The sequence below is a fragment of the Talpa occidentalis genome, unplaced genomic scaffold, assembly GCF_014898055.3.
Source record: "Talpa occidentalis isolate TD23 unplaced genomic scaffold, MPIMG_talOcc4v2.1, whole genome shotgun sequence".
NCBI lineage: Eukaryota > Metazoa > Chordata > Mammalia > Eulipotyphla > Talpidae > Talpa > Talpa occidentalis.
In genome coordinates this window covers 92,148,349-92,176,036 of record NW_026555331.1, presented here as the reverse complement: position 1 = coordinate 92,176,036, position 27,688 = coordinate 92,148,349, and the positions used below count along the sequence as shown (strand labels likewise).

At 35.9% G+C, this 27,688-nt stretch overlaps 1 protein-coding gene across 1 annotated transcript in view; it reads left to right on the top strand.

The window, feature by feature from the left end:
* VWDE (von Willebrand factor D and EGF domains) overlaps window positions 1-27,688 on the top strand; it is an 88,490-nt gene that overhangs the window by 51,248 nt on the left and 9,554 nt on the right. Inside the window, exons 26-27 of the mRNA XM_054691916.1 lie at window positions 695-790; window positions 2,438-2,541. Coding sequence (XP_054547891.1) covers window positions 695-790; window positions 2,438-2,541 — 200 coding nt within the window. The remainder of the gene's footprint in view (window positions 1-694; window positions 791-2,437; window positions 2,542-27,688) is intronic.

Below are 27,688 nucleotides of genomic sequence, written 5' to 3'. Positions count from 1 at the left end.
TAGAAAGCTGAATTTAAGACAAAAAAAATTTCCTTGATTTTTGTTTGTTTTTATTTTTGCTTGTTACTACTTTGGGAGATTTCTTTTAGAAGTAGAATAAGTAAAATGCCAAGTCCTCTGCACTCATTTTTTCTTAGCAGACTAAGAAGGCATATTGTATTTTCTAGTCTGTCCATTATATTTGCCAGGATAAATGACAAGTTCTGAAGTTCTCACCTTCTAGTGTTAAGTAAGGGTCAAGGGAAGGTTTAAAAACTTACTTTTTATTTTTTGGTCCCACCACAGACCAACCAATTCAGGCCTCCCAGTTGGGGTGCCTCTGCTCTCATGACTGCTGATTTTTGAATTGGTGGCAGCTCCCCTTCATTGAGATGTTTCATTTTTTTCCTTTTTATATAATTATTATGTAAAATTAGAAGGTATAATGTATTGATAAAAGTGAAAAATAAGAAGCTGTCCAACAATTAGGAAACAGTTAAATCATGATGCATTTAATTAGTGAAACATTGTAAAACCATGGTTTGCATGAATAAATAGTGACATTGGAGAATGTCTTGATAAAACATTAAGGGAAAAGATCCTCTAATCATTGACTTTATATTTTTTAAATTCTTTTTTATCTTAAATGTTTGTGGTTAATAATAGGACTTACCAGTAAATTAAGTTTTTAACTTGTTTGTATTTCTATTTGCAGCTGTCTGCTATCAGAAATGTAAAAATGGTGGTGAATGTATTGCTCCCAGTGTATGCCATTGTCCTTCCTCATGGGAAGGAGTCCAGTGTCAAACACGTAAGTCTACAGGATTTATTTACTGCTACTTGTTCTGAACTTGAATCAGTAAACTATAATTGTCAAATAAAATATAGTTTTAGAGGAAATCATAGGAAAAAAATTCCAGCACTTTGATCCATGAACAGGGGGTTTTACAAATAAAAAGAAATCTCATCTATTTTTTTACTCCACTTAAAAGAAGAAACTATAGTATAATATGCTATTCTATATGATATACATAGTTTCAAATTATGCCAATGATATTTCCTTGGGTGGGTAATGAAGATTTTAATATGCAGTATAAATATTTTCTCATTTTGTAAGATCTCTACATATCTATCATGGATATTATAGAAAACATGAAAAAGTTTTCAAAAATTAATGATTCCAAATTTTACCACTCAGAACTAATTTCTGTTTTGACTTTAATATTTTGATATATTTCATTCTTATTTAGTCATACGTTTTTATATAGATGAAATCTCAAGATATAGAGGAAAATCAAATTTTATGTAATTTTGAAATTTATGAAACATAAAATATCAAGAGATTAAATAATAGGAAACATGGAAATCACCCCAAACTATTTTTAAATGCTAGGAAATAACATTTCTACATTAATTTTAATCTGATCATCCAACTGTATTATAAATTGAAATTTCACAGTTGTGAATGCTCATGCCTTTTATTAGAGTTATTTCCAACACTCTTGAAACTTCTAAATATTGACATTATTTGAATAAATGTATTACTGCCATCTGCTGGAGATTGTAATAAATATTTAAATCTATGATGCCTGTGAAGTTTTGTGCATTATACATCCTGCTCAACCACACTACATCTCTGATACAAATATAACCTTTCATTGCTGTTTTTATACCAAAGGGAGTATTATTCTTGAATTATATTAGCTTACAACTTGAGATATTAAAACACAGAACTCTTGTATAAAAAAAAAACTTGTATAAAATTTTATGCTTATTTTTACCCTATTACTTAAAATCATTTTCGCTATCTTTAAAAACATAATTTTAAATGATAGATTGATTTCCATGATTAAACACTACAATTGAATTTTTATTTATGTCATTGCTATTGTATGTATTTTAAGCATTTTTTTCCCATAGGTGGGTACGCAGACAGATAAGAGATGATAATAGATATTAGCTATGTTTTTATTTCATTGGCAAAGATTTTATGGAAGTCAGTGAAAATTTTTAGGAAGTTTCAATAGAATTGTTTCACATTAAATGTCCAATATTAGTATATGAAATACACAAAATTGTACTTTTTATACTTTTGCTAACTTGTTAAAAAAACAGCAAACTATAAAAGCTGTTTTCCATTACTGATTTGAATCTCTTTGAATAGAAAGAAAATATATTTTAAATATTTTTAAATGCTACCAGTGAAAATTTTTGTTTGCTTTAATATTATCTTTATAAAATCATAAACAAGTTGTTTCAAATTTTAAGTGTTTTTGTTTTTTGGGGGTGTGTGTGTGTGATCTGATTGTGGGGAGATGAATATTTAATTCGTCATTAGACTCATATGACCATTTTTCTTGTTGTGATGTCACTGAATCATTTCAGACCACTGAAATATAAACTATGCCACAATCATTCATGTCAAAACATTGTAACTGTCAAAATTTGTGTATTGCAGCAATTTGTAATCAAAAATGTCTTTATGGAGGTAGATGTGTACTTCCCAATGTGTGCTCCTGCCGTAGTGGATATTCTGGAGTCAAATGTGAAAAAAAAATACAGGTATTTTAAATTTTAAGGAGAAAATATATTAAATATTAACATTTGCTATCTATTCCAAGTTCAATTAGACTCCTATTCATTAATAAATTTTATTTTCTTTTATTTCTAAAACAAACAAACAAAGCAAGGATTTACTCTTTGCCTCTGAAGCTGAAAATAATATTATTTAGTGTCATTATAGAGTTATTTTATTTTACAATTTTGATGTTCACTTAAGGAGTTTCAGCTTGTGGTTAGAACAGCCAAATGTAATGTAGCTTTCATGACACTAGATTTGAAAGAGAACAAATATTTCACTATATGGATTTAAGATACCACTAATTTATATTTTGCTCAAACACTAGAACACAAAAAGTCACCCTCAACCCTCTCAAAAGCTCTACCTTTTAAAATGTCCACTTCATTCATTTGGGCCTGGCCCTAAACATTTTCAGTGAATGAAATGTCTCATTCTTTTCCCCAAGAATTGTTCTTTCATTTGGACCCTGGTAAAATCAATTTGTGGAAAGCAATAGAGAAACTTTTCACATCATTAAAACTAGAATTTATTTATTTGTGCTTCAGAAATCAATAAACCAAAAAGGAAGAATAGAAGCTTTATTAGAGTTTCTGAAATTGCTCCATACTTACTTGTAAGACCAGTATTATCTCTATCCCTAAAGTTTCTATGATCATATCTGTGCTTTAAGATTAAAGTGAATTTCATTTGGTTTTCAGTCTTAAATTTCTCAATGTCAACAGCCAAGGTATATATTCAGTCCTAATTCCTACAATACCAGGGTAGCTCTAACAATCATACACATACACAAACAGCAGAACTCTCAAAAATTTCCTAATCTGTATTAGTTTTATTTTATTTTATTTGTATTGCGATAACATTGGTTTATAGCATTGTCAAGTATACAGCTTTGTCCTTTGACATCTATATATACTACATTATAATCACCACCAAAATCAATTAGTTTTAATTTAAAAAGCAATTTTATGTTATTTAATTTTTTTTTAAACCTAAGTTAATGAATATCATAATGTGTTGGAATACTATAATCTGAGATATGATAGGGAATTCATTCTTGAAATGTGATACGGGATCAGTGATTGATTCTGTATCACATTTGTGTGATCATTTGTGTTTTGTGGATTATTTGTGTTTTTCTCCTAGCTCTAATGTTTATCCTGGAAGTTTAAAAAAAACAAGATTGTAATAATACTACAGGTTGGAAACCAGGAAAAAAAAGTCACTGAGAAATTATCTGATTAACTTTTCTCAAAAAACAAAAAAACAAAAAACAAACTTGACTGTGCTGCTTTTGAAAGCAACTCAATGTATGTTATATTTTGGTTTGAGATTTGTGTAGCGTTGGAAACCCTATGACTTCAAAAGCTTTCAATTCCCTATTGACGGTGCTAAACTTCATTGCTTCTCTATACGTTTGTTTATGTATTTATTTATCATCCAAATCCTTCCTTGTATAATCAGTAGCAGTCAGTAATGTTCTTTCTTGAGATTGCATCTAGAACCACATTAAGGGAAGGAAGAACAAAAATTCTTGGGGAAGGAAAAGGAAAATGAAGAAGAAGAAGATAAGCTCAGGAGCATGTCTGCTTGACATAAGCTGTTCTCCTAAGTTCTTCAGTTCTCACTTTAGCTTTATTCCATTGCTGGTGTCATTATTTTCATTTGCCTTTTTTTTTTTTTTTTTTTTTAAAGATCTATCTATTCATGCACACAAGAGCTGGGGCACAGGCCAGGCCAGAGATGGGCGGGGTGTGTGTGAGAGGATTCACCAGAGACAGAGTGGGGAACAGAACAGGCAGACTGACTGAAATACACTGCTGAGGGGAGCAGCGAGGAGACAGGAGAGGTCTGCTGTGCAATGAAGGTTCTCCCTGGCCAGCCGGGGACTGAACTCATGCTGCAGAGGCCGCGGACCGCCCCACAGTGCGGTGCTCAACTCCTTGCACCACCAGGGAGGCCCTGTTTTCATTTGCTTTTAATATTTCTTTGACTCCTAAACATAGGGGTAAAGTTAATTTCTTTCTAGCAGGAAAAAAAAAACAAAAACAATTGCCATCTACGGGTGTTCAAAGAACCTTCTCTAACTCCTTCCTGCTCCCCTCTTGCCTCTCTTCCCCAAGGAGAGTCCAAGTTGACAGAGAGAGAGGATGTGGGTAAGGGAGGTACTAAAGAGAGGACAGAATTGGATGTTTATGGGCAAACCGACTGTAGTATATATATACATGTTGATTCACAATGATGTACACTGGGAAGTTATATAATGGTATAATTTAATGTTGCATCAATAAAAAGTTAATAAAACAAATAAATAAAAACGAAGATGGTGGGTTGATACAAGCATTGAGAGATTTTACAATTTGCTGCCTAGCTTATGAGTGCACTTATCATTGACTCTGCCCTTTGTTTGCTCTGTGATCTTAGACAGATATGAAACCCCTCTGCACCTCAGTTTTCTCATTTATAGTATCTGGCAAGTAATAATACCTTATCAAAGTTGTTTTAAGGATTAAATATGTTAATACTATGAAGTACCCAGTGTACTAGTACATAGTGCCTGGTACATAGAAAACACTGTAAGCTTTGTTATTAGTAAATAATATATCAAATAGAGGAATAGAGAGTAGAAAAGGAAAAGATGGAGAAAGACACTTGTGAGAAATGCTGCGATAAAGTGGAAGACAAACATCTTTTCCTGAAAAATATCAGAAGAAAGTTTTGTTTGCTTTTACTGAGCATAGGTGTTTCTTGAATGTAACTCTTTGCTAAGATGGAGTCATGTAGATTCCAAGTGTCATTCAGTCACCCGTGCTTTGTTTTTTAAATATAATCTTGTTTAGATCTCAATGTTATGAAAGCAGTACTTATTCCCTAGTGGCAAACATAGAACTGAAAGGTCTATATGTATCATTTAGGAGAAATGGGGGAGCATATAATGCATTAAGGGTTAAACAATTTTCTAATACTCATTGACACTGATCTTCCTTTCCTACTACAGGTAAAGCACCATTGAGTAATATCAAGTACATGTATTACGAGTTTGTGTCATCACAGTGACCGTTTTTATTCAGAAAATGTCGAAGATAACTACTTAGTTTATCAGAACATCATTTAAAAAATTACTTTAAAGACTGAAAAAAAATATATAAGCTGGCCTTAGTTGTTGGAGAAAAATGAAGACATTCGGGTAACCTAAATTTGACTTCGGAATGTAATCAATATTTACATGTTGAGATGATGTTTCTGCTATTACTGTCATTCATAATATTTAATAAACAATTTACTTTTAATGTATATTTTTTAGGTTAAAAAATTACAGTTACTCAAGAATGTATCTGAATGGTCTAAACTTATACATTAAAATTTTCATAAACATTCCCTAGATCCACTTCAAGAATCTCAAGCTACAATTAAAATATTAATCAGTAGACTATCATTTTTAATAGATTTAATGGACCTGTATATGCTACTAATGAAGAAATGCTATGGTTTACAGACTTTATATGAAAGAACTCCTTATGAAGGCTAATGACTCATGCAAATGAGTAATGTTTTAGAAATACAGTGTGAGTTTAGAAAAGCAAGTAATTTGATAAACTTATGGAAAAGAAATTTAATTTTTTTCTTTTTTTCTTGGTGATATTTTCATAGCTATTAACTTCAAAAAGTGTTATTTAAAATCTAGGTGGAAAATACTTTGAAGAAAATGAGTATTTAAGAATTTAATCAAAACTATTTTAAAAGGTATAACTGTTAATGTTTATTTTAAAACATTTACCAAAAAGAATTCAGATCACAAACCTTGTTTAATATGCTTGCCTATTTTTTAAAAGATTTATTTATTTATGCATACAAGAACTGGGGTACAGGCCAGAAGTGTGGCGGGGTGAGAGGATTCACCAGAGAAAGAGTGACGTACAGAACAGGTGGATTGACCGAAATACACTGCTGAGGGGAGCAGCGGGCGAGTCAGGATAGGTCTGCTGTGCCATGTGGGTATCTCCCTGGCTGGGGATCTAACTCGTGATGGAGTGGCTGCTGACAGCTTCATAGGTTGTGTCTTAACCCCTTGCACCACCAGGGAGGCCTGCTTGCCTATCTTGTGTTTATTTATGTTAACATTTAAATGAATCTTTGCAGTATCAAATATTCTTATCTTTTCTTTGACCCTCTATTTAGAATTTTAAAAAGTCTCTAAACTATGTATAGTGGCATAGTTATTCTAAAATATTGAAATATTTTATTTTAAATATTGAAGTATTTTATTATAAAATATTGAAGTAAACATAGTCCTCTTGATAAAACCATGAATGTGTATTATTTTCCATAGTGACAAATTATGAAGTATATAAAAATCACAACATACTAAATAGAATTTTAAAATTCAGGTTAGACTAATTTGGGGATATTTGAAGCCCATAATGGAAACATAAACACAGGATATGCACTACATCCATTTTATAACCATCATTTTAACTATGTAATTGTTTTTAAAGTATGTATGTGCTAGAGGTTAAAACATGTATATTTATATTAACCAAATTAATAAAAAATTGCTTCCCTTTATGACAATAATTTATTCCTTATGCTATACATGCCAGTAACTTGGAAAATGAGATTTAGCCACTTAAATATTGAACATGACAAATAGAGGAAAAACAGTAAATACCAAAAACCTATATGGAGAAACACAATAAAATACACAGAAAATGCAGGCAAAATACTCCACAAAACTGACTTCAATAATATCTTTAGTACTAAACTTGGATAGCAAGGAAACAAAGGGAAAAATAGATAAATGTGACTTCACCAAACTAAAAAGCTCCTGCACAGTGAAAGAAACTATTGTTAAAATGAAAAGATAGTCAAATGAATGGGAGAAAATATTTTGCACATCATACACCCAACAAGGGGCTAATATTCAGAGTGTACAAAGAATCCATACAACTCAACAAAAAGTAAAGAAAAAAAATAGGCACTTCTCCAAAAGACCCACAGATGGCCAAAAGGCAGATGAAAAATGCTCATTGTTTATTAGGGAATGCAAATCAAAACCACAATGTGATACCACCTCCTACCTGTTAGAATGGAGATTATCAAAAATGCCAGAAACAATTGTTGGCAGAAGTGTAAAGAAAAACGAACCCATGGGGCCTCCCTGGTGGCACAGCGGTTGAGAGCTGGGCTGCGAAGCTACCCACATCCTCTGTAGCGCCGGTTCGATCTCCGGCCGCCTGCGAGGGTCCCACATGGCACGCAGACCTCTCCTGCTGCCCGCTGCTCCCCTCAGCAGTGTACTTCGTCAATCTGCCTGTTCTGCTCCCCTCTCTGGCTCTGGTGAATTCTCTCACCGCCCCCCCCCCGCCCCGCGCTTCTGACTGTACCTGGTGCTTGTATAAATAAATAAATAAATCTTTAAAAAAAAAAGAAAAGAAAAATGAACCCTGATACACTGCTGGTGTGAATGCAGACTGACTGGTCCAACTCCTGCGGAGAGCAGTATGGAAGTTTCTCAAAATATCAAAAATAGATCTACCATGGGGTATAACATTTCTACTCCTAGTTATCTTTGAAAAAATGCAGAACACTCATTAGAAGGGATATATGCATGCCCATGTATACAATAGCCAAAGTGTGGAAGCAGCCTAGGTGCCCTAGGACAGATGAGTGGAATAAGATGATGTGATATATATACACAATGGAATATTACCTAGCTGTAAAGAGAGATGAAATCTTGCCATTTGTGACAGCATGTATAAAATTGGAGGGGATTATGCTAAGCTAACTAAGTCAGAAGGAGAAAGACCTACCAGATGATTTCACTCATGTGGACTATAAACAGACTAAACAAAAGTACTCAACAACTCCAAACCCAAACAAATCCTCAAAACTTGACTGCAGAATTGATGTCGGTAGAGGAACAGGGAGCAAAGGGGAAAGAGGACCCCTTGGACTATGGCGGAGGATTATGGATGTTTGGGAAGTGGATGTGGTGTGGTAACACACCTATGAAGAGGTGTGACTGCTTTTCAGTTACTCAGTGCTGTAAATCAGTGTTTCCTCAATAGAAACAAGGAGAAGGATAGGAAGAGCACCACGTAGAAATAGAACTGAAGTCAAGAAATCATGATGCTGTGGGTTGAAGTTTTAGGTCACGGGAACTTACTAAAGTTTGATTCAACCCCCAATTCTTACTCTACCTCTTCCCATGTATCTGGATTTATAAGAGAAAATTTCCTCTTAATATTTTAATTTCTTCTTTTCTAAGATAGTATAAATAACATTTCATAGGATAACTGGGTAAGAGATTATAAATTTTTAAAATGAACTATCAAATAAATTCCCAATACATAGGAATTTTTATTTTATTACATGGCTAAAATGGAATAAGTAGAACCAGCTGAGAAAATGTTGAGAGATAAACTCCCATTTGGATTTTATATTTTCCAATGATTACTCTATTTACTGGTATTTCCTCTTCCTTCATTGAATAATATCTATTTATAAAGCATTGATAAAACAATAGATGAATTACCAAACAAGATAAAACATGAATATAAATTGTAAATCAAATCTGGTGTACAGTTAGTAAGAACTGAACTTCTTAAAATGCTAAAATAAGCTGTAATATAATGATTAAGATGTGAGAGCTGCACGTCAAACTGTTCAAAGTGGTTTACAGGGTTAAGTGGATTATACATCGAGACTCACTTGTGAGAAGGTGCTCTTCTAGTTCTTCAGCACTGAGCAGTGAGTCTGCCAGGACCACCTCAGTAATACCTGTGGACCTGGAGCACTACATGTGCTCTGTCTCCACTTAGAAACTTTGAATATGCATTCTATAGTTGGATTGGTTTAAGTATGAGTATATAAATACCATATTTAAAATGTTTTTCTTTGACTTAAAAGGGGTTCTTTTGTATTTTAAAAGAAACTAAAGTGTTTTTGTGTGTTTTTAAAAGTATTGTTGGCTCTAGTTGCTAGTTTAAAAATAAAAAATGGTCCTGCCTGTCGGAATGTAGTGGGCTAAGGCACATCAAATCATAAACCAAGATCCTTCTTAAACAGCCATTGTGGCTGTCCTGAGAGAATGAAAGGAAGAGAAGAAAAATTAGAGGTAATGTAATGTATAAATTCAGAATCAGAACAATCTCTGTCATTGTGGAAACTATTTTAACCATAGTTGTAAAGCTTTTTAAAACTCCTTTCAACTGCCTGATGAATTTAGCAGATTCTGCCTGCAGATGGTGCCAGATCCTTAGTTCCAAGGTGACACATTGTAAATGCAAAATGACCACTTTGGTAAGAGAGCATATTAAATATTTAATGCATGCATGACATTTTTTGAAAGTAAAATTCTTGACTAACATGACATCAGTCTTTGCTGTGAGCCTAGAAGTGTTCGTTACATGTGGTGATTACTCAGTAATTGCAGCCACTTGACTGAGTGCAGTTAACAATTCCCATTGTGCTAGTAAAAGATACTTTCATTCAAAGATTTGGTGACATACTGAATCTGTATGAAATTTAAATTGCTGTAAGAAAGGTAAGCATATTTTTTCCTGTATACACTGAACTTGGAAAATTCAAGCTATTAAAATAGCCTAGAGTTTCGTCTATTTCAAGATTAAACCTTCCCTCCCTCCCACCAAAAGTCAATATTTTGCATGCCTTAACAGAAAAAAGTCTTTGTAAGGGATAATGTTCTCCTGAATACACATCTTGGTACCATAATTTCATTTGAAATTAGTACAGTTCTCCTAGCTACGTGACAATACTGGACACGCTGTGACTCAACACGCTGTGAACTTGTGAAAAGTAGTAACACTTACTGGATACACACATTATAGTGAGAATTATCCCAACTCTTCTTATTTTGTAGTTTTCTCAGATAGATAGATAGATAGATAGATAGATAGATAGATAGATAGATAGATAGATAGATAGATAAAAATTTATATAGATTAGATTCTGATACCAAGCATTAGTCTTCCTCATCAAGGAATTGTTGGTTATCCTTGCTAATATCCAAGAGGTATTATTATAGGGGCCTCCCTGGTGTCCAAAGGGGTTAAGTGTCAGCACTATGAAGCAATTCACAGCTACTGCAGCATGAGTTCGATCCCTGGCAGGGGAGGTGAAACACATGGTGCAGTAGACCTCTCCTGTCTCACCCGCTGCTCCCTCATCATTGTACCTCAGTGTATTGCCTGTTCTGCTCCCCACTCTGTCTCTGTTGAATCTTCTCAAGCCCCCTTTTCAGTGCCCCCCACCCCTGCACCTCTGGCCTGCACCTCATCTCTTGTGTGGATAAATAAATAAATATATATATTTTAAAGTTTACAGTTCTTGTTATAGTCTACTTTGGATTCTTACACTAGGATCTCAGGATTATCACCTGCATTTCCTCATTGCTTTGGTTGAAGGTTGCCTGTTTTGTTGTGTTCCTCTCTTGACTGAGAACTCTGATGATTAATCAAAGGAAATTCTTAGGATTTGTTTGGTCAGTGGCCACAAGTTGTGTTTTTAGTCACAAAGGCCTGGCATTTATTTCTCAGGAAGACCTTGCTGTACCTCCTAGATTAGTAAAGATGAGGGATGCCTCATTCTCCTGCTCTGACTGCTTTTTGCAGTGTCAGCATCCTCTGCTGGTGCTTGCTTATAATGTCAATTTCTGAGGACTGTGAAAATGAATAAGGTTTTTGTTTTTCAAATTCCTCTTTGCTTTAAAAGTCAATTCCTTCTTTGGACTTTACCTGAAACCTATTTTTCATTTCCAATGCAAAGTCATAAACATACCTTGCTGCAGCATTACAGATGAAATTATAAAAGCATTTGAAATGTGTAGTCTGATCACTTATTTCCTACATAGTGGCCTGGCAGAAGAGTAAAATAATTCAATTCAGGAAAAAAAAATTGGCAAGGCAGTTTCAAAGTTTGGGGATAACTGTGGGCACATTCACAGAAAAAAAGAAACCCAACAACTCATCATCTGTCACATGAATCACAGATTTTTTTTTAAAGATTGATTTATGCATACAAGAACTGGGCTACCGGCCAGAGATGCAGGGGTTGAGAGGATTCCCCAGAGACAGAGTGGGGAGCAGAACAGGCAGACTGACTGAAATACACTGCTGAGGGGAGCAGCGGGTGATTCAGGAGAGGTCTGCTGCACCATGTGGGTCACCTCCCTGCCTGGCCGGGCAATGGAATTCATGCTGCAGTGGCTGCGCATTGCTTCATAGGTAGTGTCTTAATGCCTTGCACCACCAGGGATCCCCCTGAATCACAGATTTTTGAAAAACATTTTGGTCTTTTTTTGTTGCAGCAGAAAACATGATGAGAGACACAGCAGTCGTGGAGCAGGTTTGCGAGGCAAAACTCTGCTACTCTAACAGAAGTTCTTGTGTCATTTATTGAAAGCACACAGGCTAGTAAAAGCTGAGCATGTGACAATGGTATGAGGAACAAAGTCCCGCGGGCAAGGGGATAAAACTTATGAGAAACAGAAAAGGGGACATCGTGACCATATGTCAAGAAAACATTTGACCATACATCAAGAAAACATTTGTGTCAGCAAAGTATATGTGCTGATGTTATCACAGGCAGAGTAATCCCAAGACCACCATGGAATTAGTCAAGCAATCAGACCAACCCTGGCCTAGGCATCTCAGGGTCTGCTTTGTGATGCAAGCTACCGTCTGTAGGTATCCAAGCAAGAATGCTCTGCTGTGATTTGCAGAGAGCAAATAGGTCAGTTGCCCATAAGTGGCCAGCTCATAGGAACCCATGTTTTTTTCTCCCCATAAGAAGAATTAGCTGTAGAAAATGGAAATTTGGATTACCAGAACATAAAAGCTGAATTGCTCATTTTAAGGGTTGGCATATGGTTGTGTGCTTGGCTCTACAGAGCAAGAGTGGGGTTTTTCTAGAGCCATATGGTTGAATCAAGAAGGGCAACCGCTAGAGCTGACAGAAGGCAGTTTACAGTTAATGATAAAGTCCTGATGCATAATATATTCTAAAAAGCTTTTCATCTTAGATTCACATTGAAAAGGAGGAGGAATGCATTGCTGAAGAATTCACTATTTTTTTCTCCTGGAAAAAGAGAACAAAGATCCCAGAAAGAGCACTATATTGGATGACCTAATCTTCCAAGCATTGTTAAACCAAACAATTAAGAGAAAATTCCTATTTTTAATTGTCTTCGAGCTGAGTCAATATTGAGTTTCCACTAGAATACAAGCATCCTTTACCAACTCATGGAGGCAGGCAGCTTACAGGATCTGCCAATCCACATCACTAAGCACTAGTGAGACAGGCTATTTGCTAGAAAGACAAAGTTGGTACTGTTTCTCCTTTTGTGGAATACTAAGCAAGACTGAAACCAAAATGTATAATCAGGTTGTAACTTCTTTATTTTTTTAAAGATTTATTTATGCATACAAGAAGTGGGATAAAGGCCAGAGTTGGAGGTGGTGAGATGATTTACCAGAGACAGTGGGGAACAGAACAGGCAGATAGATTGACTGAAATACACTGCTGAGGGGAGCAGCAGGAGAGACAGGAGATGTCTGCGCCATGTGGGTAGCTCCCTAGCTGGGGGTTGAATACGTGCTGCAGTGACTGCAGATAGCTTCATAGTGCTGCATCTTAACCCCTTGTGCCACAGGGAGGTCCAGGTTGTAACTTCTGATTGACGACTCTCATAGACCAAAGTCCTAGAAATATACATGTTAAGATCGTGAACTAATTTGGCCCCAAAGTCTTGGTAAAATTTTTGTTGCAGTTAATTAGGATGATGGCTGCTTAATCTTTTTAAAAAACAAAATGAATTCTTTATTACAGGTACAAAACTATAGGAGAAGAGTAAATACTCTTACATGACCACATTATAGTTTTTATGAAATAATAGACAAAATAATCAAGGCTAACTTCATTATTTCAAATTGTCCATTGGGTTGATATTGGCATACTACTATGAAGACTTTAGCTAATATACAATAATAATTGAATTAACAAATGAAAATGAAAATCAAGATTTGTAACCTTCACTGAGGCTTAAATTTAAAAATAATCAGGGCCTCCCCTGTGGCGCAGTGGGTTGACCGCCATGCTGTGAAGCTATCTGCAGCTTCTGCGGTGTGGGTTCGATTCCTGGCCGGCCAGGGAGAAACCCACATGGCACAGCAGACGTCTCCTGCCTCGCCTGCTGCTCCCCTCAGCACTGTCTTTGGTCCATCTGCCTGTTCTGCTCCCTGCTCTGTCTCTGGTGAATCCTCTCACCCTCCCATGCCTCTGACCTGTATCCCAGTTCTTGTATAAATAAACAAATCTTAAAAAAAAAAAATCACATCTATTAAGTTCAATTTTGTGAATTGGGACTTATATGTGGGAACTTGGAAATATGACCATTAGTACATCAGTTTTAAATTATATCCTCTGATATATTAGTTTTCTAACAATTTTATTTTAATTATTAGGAGAATAACTCCACAGCCAAAATATTTGTTATGGCATAGTTTCAAATGCTAAAAAATGAAAATTGATAAATAATAGACTATTTTCAATAAACATCAGTAGGAAAATAGTGACATTATTATAAATTCAGCTATGAACTTGCTCTACAGCTAATAAAAGAATTAGTAAAGCAGAATTATGTTTTATATCTTATAAAGATGGTTATGCTATATTAAATAAAAGGGGTGAAAAGGCAATTTTCAGACAATTACAATACACTCATTAAAAATTATATGTGTTTTGCATATTTGAAGACACATTTTTAATGCCAGAAAATTTCTAAAAAGACAAATATCAAAATTTTAAACTTGCTTACCTGAGGGAAATAGAATTAGAAGCTGAGGAATGATTTAGTAATTTTGTTTATCCATATATATTTGAACTGCTAAAAATTTTACAATAATCTTAAATTATTTTTGTAATTTATGTTTTTGCAGAATCTCCAATTAATTTCAAGCAATGCAGCTTTCTCGAAATACTAATTGAGACATTCAAATAATGTGAGCTGAAAATCAAAGAACCTGTGTATAGCTTTTAACTGAAAAGGGGCGTTAAGAATTCACTAAAAATTTAATGTTATTTGAATAAAATTTTAGTTGTACTTACACCATTCAGAATAAAATTTGTAAGTTCATTATAGCATATGTATTTAAGTTGAAAAATATTGTATTTAAATTAAGGAGAAAGGTTTACAGTCCCGTGAGTGTTACAAGATTAAAATTAATTACTCAGAATTTTCATATGAGGCCAAACTGGACAGGTAATCAGTCATAAACTAATGTTATTTGCATGATTCATGTTATCAAACTGTATTACTGATAATATCAGGTGAGGGATGGGTGAGAGGGAGATATTCTACTATCAAAATGATGGAACCAAGTTTTTTTTATATATGCTAGTTCTGATATTTAGAGGTCACATTTACAACAAAGACTTGAGTTTATTATTTGAACTATTCAAGCAGAAACTCACATATGCCTAAATTTTTGGGAGCAAATGCACCACAAAATAATTTTTGCACTTTAAAGTTTGTAGAGTGCCTCATATGTGAAACTTTAAAGGAAACTTTAAAGGACTGAGTTAATGATACTTTTCAGTGAATTAATATATATTTTACTTTAAAGATAGTTAAAACACACTATTCATTTTATATATAATCTGAGTTGTGCAGGAGTGAAGCAACCTTCCCCAGAACTCATAAATCAGATGAATGGCTAATTTTCAGTAGATACTGAAGTTATTAAGGGTCAGTCTTAAATAGAGCAGAGATTTGTTTCAGAAGATAATCACTATCTTTTTTAAATGTGATAGTTTTACTTGCAAAAAAAATAGTGCTAGATCTGTAAAGTTATAAAGTACAACAAAATGCATGTTCATAATTCAATCATCTAATTCAGAAAAATATGCTTCTGTAACTCTCTATGCTCCTCATAAATCTGCTTCTCTGTACCTCAAACTCCTGACCTGTATTTTGTGTTTATTACCTGTCTAGGCAACCTCTAAAATGGCCCCCAATTACAACTACTTTCTTGCTTAATCCCCTTCCTTTAAGGGTGGACTGCACATAGTGATTCACTTCTAACAAAAATAATATAGCAGAGGTAATGGTTATCATTTCTGAAATTAAGTTATAAAACAACTATAGCTTCCACCTCTCTCTGACTCACCCTCCCTACACTGCTCTTCTCTCCCCTTACTCTTCACGCCCCTCTCCCTCTCTCAACTCTTGCTTTTTCTGAGAAAGACCAACTGCCAAGTTGTGACTCTGTCTTTGGAAACGACTATGTGGCAAGGAAATGAGGGCGGCCTCCAGACAACAGCCGGAAAGAACTTGGGCCTTCAGTCCAACAACCAGGAGGAACTGAATCTGGGCTATCACATGTGTGATTTTAGAGTGAATCATCCCCAAATTAAGCCTTGATATGAGAACACAATCCCAGGCACCGTTGTGATTGAGGGATGGTGACCCTTTAGGATATCCTGTTAAACCATCCCTCAATTGATGACCCACAGGAAAGGTGATAAATGTGTGTTGTTGGGGCCCCCTTGGTGGCCTAGGGGTTAAATCTCAGCACTATCACTGCTATAGCCTGAGTTCGATCCCTGGCCAAAGGAGTTAACCCACATATGGAATAGCAGACCTCTCCTGTCTCGCCCACTGCTCCCCTTAGCAGTATATTTCGATACATATTCCTGTTCTGCTCCCCACTCTGTCTCTGGTGAATCCTCTCACACACCCCCTCCCCACCCACCCCCACATCTCTGGCCTATACCCTAGGTTTTCTATGCAAAAAATAAAAGAGGGGGTTGTTGTGAACTGCTATGTTTTGGGGTAATTTGTTAGCCAGCAGCAGATGACCAATATATTATCCTTGCCTTTTATATAGTTTTGATAAAGAGTAAAGTGTGTGATAGTTTCTCTTAAATTTGTTTTTCAGTTAGTCATCTTCAAATTTTTCATGACTGTGCCCTGCAGATTGGTATTCAAAGAGTACTTACCTAGGTTCTCATGCCCTGTGGTTCTGGGGGGTCCAGGATAATGGGAATCAACAGCAACAGATTGAAGGTCAGGAGGGAAGTGTCAAAGGAACTTAAGCCTCTTCCCCTTCCTGTTTTAGCATAACATTTGTATCTTAATAGGATTAACATTTTACTTTGCAAAATTGGCATTTATTTTTTGTCATATGAAAGACATAAAAACAAAGGATATTTGTTCCTCCAACAAGACTCAATTGAATTAATCAGAATCATGGTCAATTTCCAAATAAATCAAGAAAAGCGGATCATTTTTGCTTCACCTGAACATTGCCATAACCCACCATCAGTGAGTGTTTTATGGGCAACATTGCTTTAAGCATGTTGAAGATAAATAAGCAAGTTCTTTCCACTCTAAATAAGAAAGTCAGAGCAATTCTTTTTAGATGTAGCACATCTGGTAACAGAATAGACATTATTGAATGAAGATATGGAATCTGATTACAAAAGGGAAAAAAAAGATTTGGCATGGTGTGATCAAAATCTTTCAGAAAAAGAAAAAAATAGAGATGAAAAGTATGTTTATGAGCTATGATTTTTTCCTTGCTGACATAAAAGATGGATGCTAATCATAAAATGCTTTGTTGCTTTCTATATAGTTTTATTACTTATTTATATGCAATTACTACAATATTAATGACATACATAAGGTAGAAAGATTATGAATTAATTTCTAAGCTTAAGAAGGAAGAATAGAATTTTAAAATTAATTACACACCTTAAGGGAAAACTGCTGTGTTAGTACAAAGATTCACCCCCATCAACCTTTTACAATCATTTCCTGACCACCTAAATTTAACAAACATAAGAATGGGAACTTACCTGAAAAATTTAAGGGAACTGAAATACATATATACGTTATTTCCAGAGCTGCTCATTCTCAACACCCCTGCTTTGAGTTAATAACAAGAATGTTTAGCAGACTTCCTCTTTCTTCCTATTGATCATTTTAGTAACCCTAACCTGTCATAGTCTCATCAAGGTCCCTGAGGCGAGAAATAACTAGGTCAGTTGGTCCACTCCACAGTTATTTTTAGGGGCCTCTCTGGTGGCGCAAGAGGTTATGTAACAGGGTGGTCCCCAGGAAAGGGGGAGGTTCCCTGCCCCACCCAAGGGAGGGTGGAGCTGAGCAGGGAGAGGAGAAGCTGCAGAAGAGACTGAGGAAGGAAGCAGGATGGAGCCAGGAAACCTGGAGGAGGCGCGTGGAGCCTAGGCACGTGAAGAAACTGCGCTTGTCTTTTGGTCGTGGACTGGGTGACACAGATGTGGGTGAGACCCGTGGGGAGGTGACAATGGCAGCTTTTATCTTGATATTGATTTTGCTCTTTTTCTTCCGGGCTTGTCTGGTTGTTTCTGACCCTTTTCTGTGGGTCCCCACTGAAAGATGCTTTAAACTTGTGGCAGGCTTTGGGGCCTTGCTCTGGGCCAATCCCATATGGATGGACTTTTACCCACGAGGGGACGGGTAACTTTGGGTGCTTCATTTAGAAACTAGACTCTTTGCCTTACCAGTATTGTTTCCTAGTTTTATTAAAGTTCCTTCCCATTAAAGTCTCCTATGTTTTGTGTTGATGCGGCGGATGGCAGAACCCATTTAGAATAGGCAGGTTTGCGGGGTTTGGGCTGCCCCTCTCCCTGTCCTATAACAGTTAACCACTGCACTATGAAGCAATCTGCAGCCTCTGCAACATGAGTTCGATCCCCTGCAGGCCAGGAAGCAACCCACATGGCACAGCAGACCTCTCCTGTCTCGCCCGCTGCTCCCCTCAGCAGTGTATTTCAGTCAGTCTGCCTGTTCTGTTCCCCACTGTCTCTGGTGAATCCTCTCACACACACCCCGCCCATCTCTGGCCTGGCCTGTGCCCCAGCTCTTGTGTGCATGAATAGATAGATCTTTAAAAAAAAAAAAAGCAAATGAAAATAATGACACCAGTAATGTAATAAATAAGTTTTTAAGAAAAAGTTATTTTTATTTATGTATGCATACAAGAACTGGGGTCTAAGCCAGGAGCGCAGTGGGTGAAAGGACTCCCCAGAGACAATGGAGAACTGAACAGGCAGATCTATTGAAATACACTGCTGAGGGGAGCAGCAGGCAAGACAGGAGAGGTCTGCTGTGCCAAGTGGGTCAGCTCCTTGGCTGGCCTAGGATTGAACTTGTGCTACAATGGCTGGCGATAGCTTGATAGCACTGAGACTTTAACCCCTGCTCCACCAGGGGGCCCAGTTCCTCATACTTGAGCTTTCCTTCTTAACTGTTTTTAATGGATTATAGTGACATAAACAGTAATGAATACTAATACTACAGTTATTTACCCTGATATGCATGTGTCTAGTTGTTAGGTCAAAGATGTCCTATTACTTACATAAAGGAAATTATCTACAATATTTCAGCATATATACAACATAGTTCACTATTATGAAAGATTTAAATCAGGAAAGGAAAAAAATCTAGTGAGATCTGGTCTATAACAATTCAAGAGACTAAAATGAACTGGTATTCATGTTTTAGAATTTGCAAATTAAGCTTGTCTCAGAAATTTTAGATTTATCTAAACAGATCATCTAAATTCAAAGTATTATTGACTGAAGCAACAGTGTACTTCTTTGGGGGAAAAAAATGCTTAAGTGAAGAGTCACATCAAGCCAACAAAGGAATACCTTGTGTTTTGAAAATGCTAAGGATATGGTAAGTATGAATACTTCTAAAACCCAACCCCATTTTTTCTAATTTTAAATAAATTGACGAGAGGATTTCATCAAAGAGGAAATGTGAAACAGCACTCTTTGTATTGCTGAAAGTTAAACAGGGAAAAGCATGAATAAATCTACCTGTCTTGTAAAATATGTAACTGGACTCAGCAAACTAGATACTTTTTATCAATTATTAAGGATGCATGAACAGGGAATTTTTCAATGTATGTTCCATTCCTCTTCTGCCTTCTAGTTTTAAAGGTTCTTTGTTCCTTCTGATTTATTGTCCTATTTGTACATTCTAGCCCCAGAGTCATAGTTAAGGGGACAGCTAAAATTAAGGGACTAAGGAATAGTCTCAATTTTTGCCCCTTGGGTAGAAGGCTGCTATAAAGCAAATGAAAAATGAAGCATCATTAAGAATAAATTGTAGGTTTTGAGTATGTTCCTTTATTCTCAAAATGGGTTTTCTTTTTTGAGAATCATCTCTTTCCGTTTGAATTGGCTTGTATTATAAGCTGATTGTAGCATTCTGTTTTCATTTGAATTTGCCCAGATGTTCCTTCCATTTACAGGAAAATTCTACTTCACATTCAAAGTTCTGTATCTTTTAGCCTCATCTTATGAGTTAGGTTTCAAAGTCCTAGTAAAATTTTCTGAAGCATATTTCCCCTTTGTGTCTAAATTTTGCTTTTTAACTTGAATAGACTTTTTGTTTTATTTAGTTTTGAATGTATTCTTGCATTTTACCCATAGTTAAGTTTTATACTTGAAAGCAGCATCTTCATGTTAAAAATTATAACCAAATGTTCAGTTTTAAAATGTGCTAACAGCTTTGTTTTTACTTTTTGTTTCTATTGACAATTATTACAGGTTGAACCTTTAATATTTAGTTTCTTTAATTGAGCAACAGAAAATCACATATTAAGGTAAATAAATATAGTAAGCTGAGGAAATGATGAACACACATTGATAGTAATGCATGGAAAGCAAGAGGAAAAAATAAAGCCTAATCTTTCAACAACATTATTAGAAACCATTTTAATAAAATTTTTCTCTAAATAATTTGAAATTAAATCAAATCAATGGAATTAACATGATAGAGGTGAAGTAAAATTCTTTAAAGGGAAGAAAAACTTGCAAAAAGAAGGGTGCCTGCATGTCAGTGCAGTGATAGATTGTCCTATTTGAAGCCAGGTGGAGTGTTTTTTAATTCCTCTAAAAAGTCTAGCACCTTTTCTCTAAACTCTCGTCATTCTAAGCATCAGGATGTTGGTATAATGCAGGCGATGTATGTACTTGTAGCGTTCCTAAGTCTGGGTTACTAAGGGGTCAGGTGTGGTAGACATGCGTAAGTCCAGTCCCAACTTTATTTTGGATGTTTCCTTTATCAGTTTGGATTCCATTATTTCTCCGTCATTTTTACAAACCAAAAGCAATTTTTTTTAAAAAGATTTATTTATTTATACAAGCACTGGGTACAGTCAGAAGCATGGGAGGGTGAGAGAATTCACCAGAGCGGGAAACAGAACAGGCAGACTGACGAAGTACACTGCTGAGGGGAGCAGTGGGCAGGGCAGGAGAGGTCTGTGTGCCATGTGGGACCCTCACCGGTGGCCCGGGATAGAACCAGCGCTGTAGAGGCTGTGGACAGCTTTGCAGCCCAGCGCTCAACCGCTCCGCCACCAGGGGAGGCCCTAAACCAAAAGCAATTTTATGTTATCGTTTTTCTCAGTAGCTAGAATCCATGGGGCTAGTCCAAGGTAGGCAAGTAGAGTTTGAGTCTTTCATCATTACTCCTACTGACCCACTTGGAGAACATGTGTTTCACTTTTCCATAAATGCTGAATAAGAGATCCTAGTTTGGGGAGAGATATGGAATGTGATGCTTCTTTCAAGGAACATAACAAAGGTTTACTGCTAAACCTCCAAGTGTGTTTGCCAATTGGACATGTTGGATTCTTGATACCAGAAGACCAGCAGGCAAAGAAAGAGTTACTCTGCTGAATGAGTAATGAGGCCTGATTAACATGAAGAAATGAAGTTGCTGCTAGTATTAAAGACAGTGAAGAAGATGTCTGGAATTTAAATGGTTTGCTTCATGTCTCTTGTGACTCTGTCATAGCTGTGATTTGGCACTGGTGTCAACTTTGCCTGGGGAGCAAGCCAACTCAGGGCTCAGGGATGACTGTTGACTGTTGACTCACTCCACCATGCAAGTCACCAGATTACCCTAAAACTGTTAAGAATCAGTAACAGATTTTGCTGATTTACTTGGAATCATAAATGGACTATAGAAAATGCCATTGGTGTTCCATCTTTACCTGCATTGGAAAAATATAACTAAAAATGAAATCTTTTCCCAATCCAAAAATTTTCTCAATAAAGGTAGTATAGAAAGAAAAAAAAAAACAGTTTTTATTAAATAAGTGTTAATGCAAATATGATGCTTCAGCATCACCTGGGTAGCTTGTTAGAAATGCAAATTGCAGTTCCTATCAGAGACCTGCTAATCAGAATCTGCATTTTAACAAGAAAGATCTCCATGTATTTTATATGCACAGCATGGAAAGCATGGAGATTATATATATATATATATATATATATATATATATATATATACATATACACACACACACACACATATGTAAATGTGTATATATATATATATATATATTTAAAGAGGCAGCATAAGAGTTACATTCTGCTGATGACAACAGAAAACCTAACCACTGTAGTTCAGAGGGATTAATTTTTCTTGCCTAACAATTTCAGGGGTTTAAGTTTGATACCACAAACTTGATACCACAAGCAGGCCAGGATCTTTCCCTTTCCACTGCCATCTGAGCTCTTGACTTCATTCTCATGACTGCTGATGCATGATCCTAAGATAATTCTTCCAGGTTCACATCATGTCATGGACTGGAGAAAGAATAAGGTAGGAAAACTAGGTGTTGACTCTATTAGGGGATAGTGAAAGTACTACAAGAAACCTTCAGCTTTTTTCTTGTGGGACAAACCTTTGTAAGCAGCAAACATGTCTGGAGTAGTATTATGTCACCACAAATATAGTTGAGGTTTTGTTAGTAAATAAGGAAGAATAAATAATGAACAGACATCAGTCTTTACTACAGTAATGCATTTGCCTAGATAGACACTATTTTTATTTATTTAGCACAAAGTTACAATCATTCAATTACTTGCAATTCCATTTTGAAGGGTAATGAATTATAAGGAACAATAATTAATAATACTTGTAATCACATGCATATAATTTTACAATATAATTACATAATCATATACAAGTGTTATTAACATATAATGCAATAAATGATAAATAGATTATCTATAAATTACCACATTGTGCTGTGTAGGCACACACTTAAACTGCTTTAATAATAAGCTGGACACAATGAGTTATCACACTGGTAAGGGAAAAACAACATAGTGATGCTGGATTGACATAAATAACCCAAGGTACTGAGGAAAAAAGGAGTTTCTAAATTCAATTGAAATTGAATGAAATGTAATTGCTATCCTGCTTTTTTGGGGGGTGTCCATTATCATGCAATATGATTTTTAAATTAGAAAATGGGTTATGGATAATGCACAATTAAAAAGAGTTAAAACTGCCTCTACATAATCTACTTTTCTTTAACACTCGAACTTGTTTCCAAAGCTACAGTGTAATAAGACTTCAACTGAAAATTGAGTGTTAAGCTATTTATTAGAGAACATCTATTTCTAATTTCAAAGGTTATTAAAATCTATTGAAAAACTCTGTCTCGCTACATCCTTTCATTCCACTTCGTAGCGCTCATATTGAACCCCACAGGGCTTGGATGATCATGGCAAGTCGGTTATCATGCAGCCACATTTTAAAGTCTATTGGCTTATTACATAGTCATTAAGAATATTGATTTTTTCTACAGTGATTTTCATATTTCTGATTAAACCATTTCATGAATTTATTTAAAAATGTGTGGACACATCAAAGATGTATGAAAAAGTTAAGCCCAACTGGAAACCTTACTTAAAGCACTACTTTTTATTTTATTTTAATACATAACTGATTTGTTCCTATTGTGGACAAGTTTTTAAGATTTTTATTTATGCTTTGCTTTCATTGCTGTGCTGAACATCCTCTGTAAGTCTCTAAAGATACCTTTCCATCTTTTTCCACTTTTTGTATCCCAATATGCTGAGCCCAGGAGACATTAATGATTCCGTTGCTTTCAGACTTTGGATTCACTTAATGTGACAAATCTGAGAGTTTGGAGAGACAGGAAGAGAAACATCGAGATACTCATGCTTTCATTTTTCTACATGTGACATCACCTCTGGTTGTCTGTTGTCTTCATTTTCCATCTGGCTTGTTACTTTTTTTCATAATAAATGAGTAAATTATAGCATCATCTTATCAAATTAGAAACTGTGTCCATCCTCAACTTCTCAGTTTTTCTTTCTCTGACATAAAGAAATAATGGTTATTAAGATGACAGGATCAAGCATAGGCTGTAAAATCAGTACTCTAGATAAATTATTTTAAGTGACATTTAAAATAATAGGTAATATTTTAGGAAATCATATTAATCAAGCACAATACTAAGAGTTTAATTTATATTAATTCTATCTTCCTAATATATAAATGTTAAATATTATCTCCATTTTTATAGACAATACTAAAAATAATAGTAACATAATTTCCCAAAGTTACACAGAAGATAGCTGGCATAGCTTGAGTGTAGGTAATTAAGTTAAAAATTGCAGGCTGTTATCCACCAAGTTATTTTCTGTTTCTGAATGCATGTAGGAGAATTCTTATCATAATTTCACTGATGAAGGAACTGATTTCTAAAGATGCTTAACAAACTTACCCAAGATTGCAGAGCTAGTCAGAGGCGAACATAGCTGCAACCACAATTTCTCTTCCAAAAATTCCCAGAAACATAACTTTTGTTAAAATTACCTCATAGATCCTCTGGAATTTTTTTCTTTTAAAATGTCCTTCAATCCTCACTATTTGAGGTAATTTGAATTAAAAATAATATTTATGGACACTTGTGAGTAAAAGTTTTATGTAACATATATACCCCAAACACTGGTGTTTGATTATATTGAGTCACACTTATCGTCTGTCAATTTTTCAAAAACTTAAATCTAGACTTATGTTACTGATAACTCTGCTTCTTAGCATAGACCCAAGAGAATTTAAAATACAAGTTTAAACAAAAACTTTATTTATTTATTTATTTAATAATAAATTTTATTTTTATATTCCCCGTGCAATTGCAGCCCCCCATTCTGACCCCAATCCCTCCCCTCCCACCCCCGCCCCCTAAAAGTGTCTCTGGTTCGTAGTTTTTTGTTGATTTTGATTTTCACTTTCTTATAGTTATTCGTTTTCCTGGTCCCTTATTTAAGTTTTCTAGATTCCTGCTATGAGTGAGACCATCCGGTATTTTTCTTTTTCTTTTTGGCTTATTTCGCTGAGCATGATCCCTGCCAGTGCCATCCATGTTGCTGCAAATTGCATGTGTTTATCTTTTTTGAATGCTGAGTAATATTCCATGGTATATATGTACCACATCTTCTTGATCCAGTCATCTATTTTTGGGCATTTGGGTTGTTTCCAAAGCTTAGCTATTGTAAACAGTGCTGCTATAAACATAGGGGTGCAGGTGTTCTTTGGAATGGATGTTTCTGTGTCCTTTGGGTAAATACCTAGGAGTGGAATTGCTGGATCATATGGAAGCTCTATGTTTAGTAGGTCCAGAAATCTCCACACAGCTCTCCACAGTGGTTGGACCAGTTTGCACTCCCACCAACAGTGCAGAAGAGTTCCTTTTTCTCCACACCCTCGCCAACATTTGTTGTTGCTAGTTTTTTTAATATGTGCCATTCTCACTGGTGTAAGATGGTATCTCATGGTAGTTTTGATTTGCATTTCCCTGATGACAAGTGATGTTGAACATTTTTTCATATGCCTGTTGGCCATTTGCATTTCCTCTTCAGAGAAGTTTCTTTTTAGCTCTTCTGCCCATTTTTTGACTGGATTCTTTTCTTTGTTGTTGTTAAGTCTCATCAGCTCTTTGCAGATTTTTGTGATCAGTCCTTTATCATTAGTGTTGGGTGCAAAAATGTTCTCCCAGTTGGTGGGGTTTCTCTTTTAAACAAAAACTTTAACATGAATGAATGTTCATAGCAGTATTAGTCATCAGAAAGGTAGAACCACTATTCATAAAAGTGGAAACAACTGAATGTTCATCAATTAATGGATAAATAAACTAAATGTGACATATCCACACAGTGGAATATTATTTAGGCATAAATAGAAATGACATATGACATGAATGAAACTTGAAAATAGGATTCTAAGTGAAATAAACCATTTGTAGGAGGCTACATGTGATTTCATTTATATGGAGCATCAGGAGTGGGAAAATCCATAGAGCCAGTAAGCAGACTCGCTGAGGCCAGGGACTGAAAGGAAAGGGAGAATGGGAATTGGCTGCCAGTGGCTATGAGATCTCTTCTGGGGTGATGAAAATGTTCTAGAATTAGATGATAATGACATTTACACAGTTTTATAAATATACTGAAAACACTGCATGTGTTCACTTTCAAATGATGAATTTAAATAGTTAAGTGGGTTTCCCTGGTGGCACAAGCAGTTGAGCTCAGCACTGTGAAGCTGTCCACAGCCTCTGCAGCATGGGTACGATCCCTGCCAGCCAGGGAGAAACCCACATGGTGCAGCAGACTTCTCCTGGTTCACCCGCTGCTCCCCTCAGCAGTGTATTTCGTCAGCCTGCCTGTTCTGTTCCCCGCTCTGTCTCTGGTGAATCTTCTCACCCTCCCGCACATTTGGCCTGTACCCCGGTTCTTGTATAGATAAATAAATCTTTTTTAAAAAGTGATATTCTATTGCGTATATATACACCACAACTTCTTTATCCATATGTCCATAAATGGGCAGTTAGGTTGTTTCCCTGGATGGCTTAAGGTGATGATGTTAAGTGAAATAAGTCAGAAAATGAAGGGTAAATATCAAATGGTTACTCTCACGTATGGAATATAAATAACCAAAGTAAACAAACTAACAAATTACTCCAAAAGAGAAAAAACCCTCTTAGATTCTGTGAAAAATACAGTGTTTACCAGAGAGGGAAGGAGAGGAGGGTGAGAGGGGAGAAGAAGGTGAGAGGGTTAGAGGGGGTCAGTGTTATAGAGGCAACAGAACTTGGGTGGTAGGTAAGGCGAGGCTTGTATACAACTAGAGATGTGAAGATATACTGCCGAAATTTATATAGTATTGCTAATGAATGGCAAATAAAACTTTCATAAAAACATACAGGGCCTCCCTGGTGGCTCAGCGGTTGAGCACTGGGTTGCGAAGCTGCCCGCAGCCTCTTCAGCGCCAGTTCGATCCCCGGCCGCGGGCAAGGGTCCCACTTGGTGCGCAGAACTCTCCTGCTGCTTGCTGCTCCCCTCAGCAGTGTACTTCGTCCATCTGCCTGTTCTGCTCCCTGCTCTGGCAGGGCTCTCTCTCACCCTCCAGTGCTTCTGACTGCACCCAGTGCTTGTATAAATAAATAAATAAATCTTTTTAAAAAGAAAAAAAAAAAACATACAACAAATAAAATGAATTTCATGCCCTGTCTGAATGGGGGAACAAGAGAATCTTTATGGAGGAAGTCTGGAATGTTTTATATCTTGATTAGGGTAGTGGTTACATGAAGAAACAACAGGTAGAAATTTACCAAACTATAGAATTAAGATTTGAGCACTTTATTTTGTGTACATTGTATACATTTGAAAAGACATATTCTTCTTTGTCATGCAAACACAAGAAGTTTGAAATCTTCTATGCATGTCTTTAAACAAAATGTAAACATTATCTTTAAAATACAATGTATATTTCTTTAAATTTTAATTGCTAATGTATTTTTTTAAAGCAAATTTTCTCTTTTTTTAAGATTCATTTATTTATACAAGCACTGGGTACAGTCAGAAGCACGGGAGAGTGAGAGAATTCACCAGAGCCAGAGCGGGGAACAGAACAGGCAGACTGAAGAAGTACACTGCTGAGGGGAGCAGCGGGCGGCAGGAGAGGTCTGAGCACCATGTGGGACCCTTGCCCAGCAGCCGGGGATCAAACTGTGCTGCAGAGGCTGCAGGCAGCTTCGCAACCCAGCGCTCAACTGCTGTGCCACCAGGGAGGCCTTGCTAATGCATTTTTGTAATAATAGTAAGCTTCCTTTTAATTGTTCATGCTATAAAAAAAACTGAATTAGATTGTTGCCAAGTATATACAGAACCATCTACTCTGAAAATTTAGTCAAATATGGAGATGTGGGAATGTAATACTCATCAAAGATC